The following is an 8013-nucleotide window of genomic DNA, read 5'->3' as shown; positions in this document are numbered from 1 at the left end:
CCCTGCGGCATCGCCGCAGGAGCACAAATTCGCCAGTCAGGGGCAGCGAGCCCCTGACTCGTTGAATACCGGAGCCGTCGAGGCTCCGGAACGTGGCGGGCAGTGGCGAATGTGCAGCGAATCCTAAACAGGATTCGCTGCACGTGGCTGGTATTCACATTGAATACCGCCCAATGTATTTTGTAGATTCACCAGACAGCTCACAGACCATCAGTGAAATAATGGTGTTGGGTAACTGCGCTTCAAAAACAGGTGCAGCTGAAAGCCAGTGATAAATCACCCACTATCGCAATATACAAATACAAGATAAATATTTAAAGATTCACAAGATCTAAAATAAAATTGTGACTATAAATGATTGAACATTTTCACACCTAACTTTTTTCCCCACTTCCTCAGATCCTGCAAACCTAACAACCATTATGTGCAGTAATCGTGCAATGCAATGTTCACAACTTTTGAATTCTGTTACCGATTTTTTCTTATTGGCATTTTAGGCTGTTCCATGATTTCACATATTCAAAAACGTTACATCATAATTCTGTAACAAAAATAATAAAAATTTGATTTATTTTAATATATTTAGTAAAATACACAGTCTATAGAGTGCCCCCCTCAATTCATTCCATAAACGACTTGACTGGCCGCAACATAAATATAAAAAAATCTGGTCATACATAAAAGCATACAAAAGGCACTATTGTCCATGGCATCCAATCATACATTTGGTTTTATGACAAACGACAGGACCTGATTGGTTCCTATTGGCAACCTCTCTCTCTGGGATAGATGTATGAAGCAGTGATAAGGGAGGAGAAGTGATAAATGCCTGGTACTTTATCACCGGCCAATCAGCTCCTGACTGTTAAGTTACAGGCTGGGTTTAAAAAGGAACAGATAGTAGCTGATTGGCCGGTGATAAAATACCAGGAACTTTATCACTTCTCCTCCTCCCTTATCACTACTCCATACATCTACCCCTATGTTACCTATTTGTAGAAATTCCCCACTGTGTAATCAGCATTGGCTTAACCTTACGCAAATCTTACCATTTAGTAGTGAGCTATGGGTTGCTTATTTTAGCTGTTAATGAACATTTATGTTTTCTGGGATAAAAACCACTCAGCAAGATATATAGAATATATTAACCAAAGGTGAACCTTTACTTTTTTTTTAAAAAAAATTAAAAGAACTACAACTTTCAATTATATTGATTTTGCAAGACATAAATAACCCAAAACTACAACTTTTTAAATATCGGTCTGTGCTGTATTGGCTGGCTGAGGCCTTATGTTCCACTTGGAGTGAAACCACTTATCTAAACCAGTTCCATAACCGTACACCTCCTGGTATCACCAAGCACACTCCATGCCACCAGCAAGTTCAGCGGTCAGATTTATAATAGGCCTCCAATTCCCCAGTGTTGTAACTAAGAGAGGGCAAACGTTGAGACTCTCCAGAGCCCAATGTAGTCTGTGCTAGGATTTTGAGATCCACATGCTTGATCTTCCAATTACCACCAATAGGACAGCGAATTAATCCAAAGATTTGTTCAAATATTCCAAGACACGCATTGCTCCTGTGAATTGTACCAGCAACTGCCACCACCACAAGCCCATGCGAGGAAGCCACACATTTTAATCCTTTGCTATCGCAGTTGGGGTTAAAGATCAGCCTCTCATCTCGTGTTAAAGCAAGGAGACGCAAACTTGTCATCTGAGAGCCGCTGTGTTCCTCCTTTGCCTGCTCTACTGCTTTGTACGAAAATCTCAGTAATGCATTCTCCCAGAAGTGCTGGGGCCCCCAGTCCCCTCTTTCTTGTCCAAGGGATGGGTTCTGGGAGTTCAGGAGAGAATAAAACCAAGTGCAAAACTGTTCTCCAAGCAGTTTACAGTCAAGCGAAGGAAGGTGGGATTGGTCTTCCTTCTTTACCTGGAAAGGACAAACGAAATGCAGATTTATTGATGTATATTAAGTTGATATAAAATAATTAAAAATCATTTATAATTTTAAAAAGATCTTATGGAGAGTCCCAGCTAAGTGCATCACTGAAGTCCAAAGATATAGTTACAAGGTGAACTGATGTCCCACGTTACACACACAAAATATTAGATGGATATGAATTTCCAAGGCCCACCACCTTCACCATATCGCTGCTCAAACTGCTGGGGAGGACACAGTGGATATCTGCAGATTACATTATTATCCTCCACCTCTTTCAGGTACTCACCATACAGTTGGACAGCCCACAGGAGATGTCTTGCATGGAATAAGGCTATGAGAGGGGAAAATATAGAGGTTGATGTTGTACAGCATGACTTGAGTGTAAGATGTTTAGCAGTGTGTGAGTAAAGGCCGACGGAACAAGCCAAAAAATTGGGACAAAATCTCACGTGTTTGACATCCCATTCGAACAAATGTCCCGTGCGCATCAGATCGGCAGTCCGACATGCCTGCACATCCATCTCCAACAATTACCTCCTCCCAGCAGCAGGGAACACAGACCCTTCCCAACAGCAAGGATCACAGGCCTGGGCGGCTCAAGAGGGCCTCCAAAATGTACCCCCCTCCAAACGGCAAGGAACGGAGTCCCCGGCTCAAGGGGATCGGACACCAATAAACTGCTGCTACTTCTCACAGTAGTGTATGGCAAACCTTAATAGAATTTGATTTTTATGTGTGTAAGATAATGTCACTGACTGTTAAAGAGATATCAAGCAGAGATTTAGAATGTGATGGAAAGTACATAGGGCATGAGGCGAAATCTCCAATTGTTTTATTTACAGTTTCTTATAAAGCGCAACAGACTCCATTGTGCTTTAGAATTATGATTAATAAAACCATGTTGCGTAAAATGTTACATATGCAAAAGAGTTCGATTTGGGTGGGGTTGTGTTCAAACTGAAATCTAAAAATTGCAGTGTAAAAATAAAGCGGTCAGTATTTACTCTGCACAGTAACAAATAACTCACCCAAATCTAATTATATCTGCACAGATTACATCAGCCCCAGGTGCAGTGCACATGGTTTCGCCTATTAGAGGAAGATTTTGTTGAATCACGCCCATTACCGTTAGACAAGTTCGATAAAAACAAAAAAGGTGGTTAGTTCAGGGGTAGAGGTAAATATGGGTGTGATCTACATACAAATGGTATAGCAGTCCTGGGTGTGGTACAGGGGTCCGACTGTCGGGACCCCGTCCGGCACCCAGCAGTCCTTATGTGGTTTTCAGTTTAGCAATATCGATTGTGCAAACGGAGTAGTGAGCCAGTAATCAATCATGGGAGATAACCGAGCATGGGATAACAGTGAGCCAGAGAGGACACTATTGTGGATGTCAAGGTAATGGAGTTTTTGCTGGAACAGAAGTGGCAAACAAGAGAAGAGATGCAGTATGAGTAGATTAGAATGAGTCGCCTGTTTGCTATATTTGTGAGCAATGTGAAGGGCGCTGTTGAAAGCTGGACTATCGTTCCGTTAGAGAATTAGGGGGGTATGCAATTCAAGATCACGGCTGTCAATCTGCGTCCGGGATCGCGGCAATCCGCGGCTGTTATCGGCAGAACGGGCCCGACAGTTTCTAAAGTCGGGCTCGTTCTGCCGTGATCCCTCTTCAATGCTGTCGCTAAAGACAGCATTCAATAGGGACGCGCCACTATTTCCCCCGTCGGAAATAGCGGCGGGACATTGCATACCCCTCTTAGAGATGTCAAAAATAACCAATTTACTGTAACTAAGGTGCTACAGTAATTTCAAGGACAATGGAAAGACAGAGGGTATGGATGAGTCGAGAGTTTCTTGAGAATGGGAATGTGGAGTTCTAGCGATGGGTGGGTGTGGAATGTGCACACACAGTCGCACCTTTGTGAATTTTTGCTGCAGTCTTTTAGAGAATACAGACTGTAAACTACAGTATGAACCCTTAACATAAATGTGGAACTGTATTTTGTGCCTCTATGATACCACCAATCCCTGATGAATTTAAGTTCTGCACTGTTATTGGTTCCTTAGGAAAAATGGCTGCCCACCCCCAGGTGTATGAGACAGACAATAGAACTACGTTAATCTGTCTATGGATGAAAAATCCCATTCTAGAATAACAGATGCGGACAACCCTGTTATTATTTTGCATGATGAGTGATGGCGGCGCTTCACCTGGAGTATTATAACTAACCTTTTGTCGTGGAGAAGAGTCTTGACGAACTCTCGGGCCCTTCCAGTGATCGAGCACACACTGGATTAATTGATGCTTATCACTTGATGGCAGCACTGAGATTCTCTCTTCATCCACATACTTGAAAATGACATTGCGGTGAACTTTACGTCTTTTCAAGAGTTCGGTGGCATCCTTGCTGTATGACAGAATTGCATCAATGGCATCTGTGCAGAAAAACAGATGGAAAATATTTTGTTGCAGAGAATGAAAAAGCTAAAACTGTACATGGTTACGGACATGCAACTTTTTTAAACTCCTCTCCGGGAGAAGACCGGAGAGGAGTGAAAGCAGGGCTGGACGAGGCTTCGTTTTGGGGGCGGAGCGAGGCTGATGTCACCAAGCCCCACCCCCGACCGGCAGCCGCATTAATTATCGGGTCCGTGGATGGGGGGAGGGGTTCAAGTGCCACAATTTGTGTAATTTTAGCCCCGCAAAATTCTGACATTTTTACCGCGGTGAAGGGGGAGCAGGGGCTGTTGCTACAATGCGGGGGACTTGCATACCTTCCCGGGGGGCCGAGAGGGGGACCCGATTTGCGGGACCCTCCCGGCCATTCTGGGAGGGTAGGCAAGTATGGGAAACAGCTGTCCATCAATACCAAACAACCGAAAAGGAACAACTTTACCTCACAGGGGGGAACCAAATCCTTATTGACTATAAAAGACAATGAGCCTCATGTTATGCAGTACAAGAATAGGGGACGCGTGGCATGCAGGCTGAACCAAGTTTTTTTTTTTTTAAAGGGGCAGTCATTTACAAGGCATGATTTTTCCTTGTATAATAGTGTTCATTCTACCACCTTGCATCTTTTAAAACCCGTGCAGTTCCTCTTTCCTGCCTTGCCTAGCATTGCGGTCGGCTGTGGAGTCTCTAGCAGTCTAGTCCGTTAATCAATACAGACCAGACTGTACTAGTAGCACCAAAGCAGACAGTGACACCCCAAAATGGAAAGAACAGGTTTTAAAAGGTGCAGGATGCTAGAATAAACAGCGCTGGCAGATTCCCGTAGCTGGCGATCGCCTGCGGAGAGGCTCTCCAACTCACTGGGACACGCGAGCGTCTTCCACACACACGTGTCCCTATCAACACAGTGGCGCGGAGCCCTTTCACTGCCCGTCTCCGCTTCAGGAAAATGGGCAGGGTTAGGGGGGAACTGGGGGCATCGGGGGAGTCACAGCGGGCGGCAAAGGGCTCAGTCGGAACGGGGCGCGCTAGCGTCTTGAGCGAGCGCACCCTTCTGGTGGCGGCTGGTGGTTCAATTGCCAGGAGCAGCTCTAATTAGACTCACACAACATTACATATGTGTGCAGGGATGAAACAACCCGAAGCTGCTTAAGTCATAAATGTATTTTTTTACAGTTTCTTATATAAATGTGATACCGGCACAAAGTATGGAGTTATTGCTTCCGCACATAACTCCCCTATTTAACACAGTGCTGTACAGAGAATATTTATCCTTCATGCCAGTCCTTGCCCCATTAGCGCTTACAGTCTACAGCCCCTACCATACACGTATCCCCGTCCACACACTCCAGGCTTCATTTGGTCAGATACAACTATCCTACCAGTGTGTTTATGGAGAAAAGGAGGAAACCCGGGAATTCAGCCATTATGTTGATATTTACAATGTTGACATCAGTATATTTATTTATTTATTTACATTTTCATATAGCGCAGCAGTATATCAAATGTTATGTCACAATTTTAAAAACTGTTGACATCATGAAAATGTTGACAATAGACATGTTAGGGTCAGTGTTCAGCTGGTGTGTCAAAACCATATCAAATTTTGTCGGTGTTCACATACAGTTGTGTTGTCTGTCAACATGTTTGTAATATCAAGAAGACATACTGAATCCAGAAACTGGAGATGGGGCCGTCGTCAGAAATGAAACTCACAGCCCAGTGTGAGTTTCATTTCTGTAAAACAACAATTATGTCACCAAGCAACACACAACTGAGCACTTTATAATTGCAGCTTTCATTTACAAGTGTAGTAACTTGGCAAATGTGTGTCAGTGTGGGTGGAGACCATTTACAGTATGCATGTAAACATTTCAGGGCTGAATTGTTAATGCGTCAGTAAAAAGTCCTTACATTTCCACCAACTTTTCACATCCCCACAGACACTCCTGTGTGGAGAGGAGTAATTTGACAATGAGGATCAGTCATATGACTTCAGCCGGGTCCACAACATACACACTAGACGATAAAGTGAAAGATATCGTTCAGAAAGGGATTTCTGAACGCGCTCCAGCGCACATGTAGCGATGATTGATATCTACCAAACATGCGGGTCAATTTGGGAATATAGCCAAATGATCTGCATGCTTATTGGGCACCGGTGACCCCACCAACGCGATATTGGCAGCCGATATCGTTCAGTGTGGATGCACAATACCAGCCGTGGCCGATATTGTTTACTATATCAGGGCTTTAGCGATCCACGACACCACCGATATTGTTAACTATATCGGCAGTGACGCGGGAGAACGATATCTTTAACGAGATCAGTCGGCTTTGTCACCCGATGCTCTAGTACACAGCTACCGCGTTGAACTACAAGTACCAGCAGAGCAATGCCAAAGCCCGACAGTGAGCCTGGGTATAAGGCTGCAGTATGGCGCCGCTCACCTTCCCTGCTCAGCACATGGATCATGCGGTTGGTTACGGTCTCCGCTATGGAGATCAGGTCCTGGGTGTCGAACAGCGCCAGCAGCCGCCTGCAGCCCTCCTTCTCCCGGCAGCTGAGACCGGACATAGCGGCTGACACACGGCGCCCTGGCTGAGGCGGTTCTGCTCTCTCGCACTGACAGTGACAGCGGTAGGAGAGCAGAACCGAAACTAAGGACGCACTATACTTCCGCTGACGTCACGGTACACTTCCGGGACATACTGTCATGAAAGTGACCAGATCCATGCCGCCAGTACACGCTGTAGTGACGTCAGGGCCACGTAGCTTACTCCCGCTGCTCCAGTCCTGACGGACATGATAGAGAGTGATAGCAGAGAGTAAAGCAGGGGTAGGAAACCTGTGGCGGTAATACCACACCTCCCAGCATGGCTTGCCCTAGTTTTCCTGTTGGGACAGGCTAAAATTGCGGAAGAGCATGCTGGTAGGTGTAGTTCTATAGGGCTGCCTACAAGACACAGTAAGAAAATGTCTGTAAATTCCCCATTATTTGGTTGCTATGCTCAACACCTTGAAACTCACCAAACCCCTACACAGCATGTCCAAACTGAGGTCCCCCAGCTGTTGTGAAACTACATTTCCCAGCATGCATTGCCATATTTTAAGCATACCCTTATAGCAAAACTGTGGCAAGGCATGATGGGACTTGTAGTTTCACAACAGCTTGGGGGGGGGGGGGCGGGCATAGTTTCGCCATGCGTGTTTTGTCCCGAAGTTCTGATCTTTTATAATTACAGGGCTCAGAATACTCAGGGCAGAATGATCAGGGCAGCTGATAAACAACGGGTCTCGCTTCGCCTGCATAACAATGGGAATTGGCCACCCGTAACAGCCTAATGTAATAACAACCCCCCATCCCTTGCGTCGATAAGGAAAGCCGATATGTCCTGTGTCCACGGCTCTCCCGATCAGCGTCCTCGACAGCACTGGGAACTGCAGTGAAAAAAAACCCCTCTCTCCCCCGGCCGGCTGTAATGTTCATGCGCAAGTTCTCGCGAGATGTCAAGCGCAGCCCGTAGCCAGAAGCAGGCCTAGCATTGTCCCTGCAGTGGGAATAGGACAATGCTAGCCCTGGGCTGGGGAAGTGGCCACAGCAGCTTAACAG

At 45.6% G+C, this 8013-nt stretch overlaps 1 protein-coding gene across 2 annotated transcripts; it reads right to left on the bottom strand.

The window, feature by feature from the left end:
- Nucleotides 1-553: 553 nt before the first annotated feature.
- On the bottom strand, nt 554-7125 carry C2H3orf38 (chromosome 2 C3orf38 homolog). 2 transcript variants are annotated; one of them, XM_083171933.1, is made up of 4 exons: nt 6851-7125; nt 4175-4380; nt 2231-2275; nt 554-1932 (listed from the first exon to the last, which is right to left on the bottom strand). In XM_083171933.1, exons 1-4 carry the CDS (start codon nt 6975-6977, stop codon nt 1384-1386), a joined length of 927 nt encoding a protein of 308 aa, XP_083028059.1. In that variant the 5' UTR covers nt 6978-7125; the 3' UTR covers nt 554-1383. The 2 variants fall into 2 exon arrangements, with proteins under 2 accessions (XP_083028059.1, XP_083028060.1); XM_083171934.1 differs by lacking the exon at nt 2231-2275 and having other exon boundaries at nt 6851-7122.
- Nucleotides 7126-8013: the final 888 nt, after the last annotated feature.

This window comes from Crinia signifera, chromosome 2 (assembly GCF_055691185.1).
Source record: "Crinia signifera chromosome 2, ASM5569118v1, whole genome shotgun sequence".
Taxonomy (NCBI): Eukaryota; Metazoa; Chordata; class Amphibia; order Anura; family Myobatrachidae; genus Crinia; species Crinia signifera.
The sequence above is the reverse complement of the archived record's forward strand: the minus strand, read 5'-3'. Positions and strand labels throughout refer to the sequence as shown.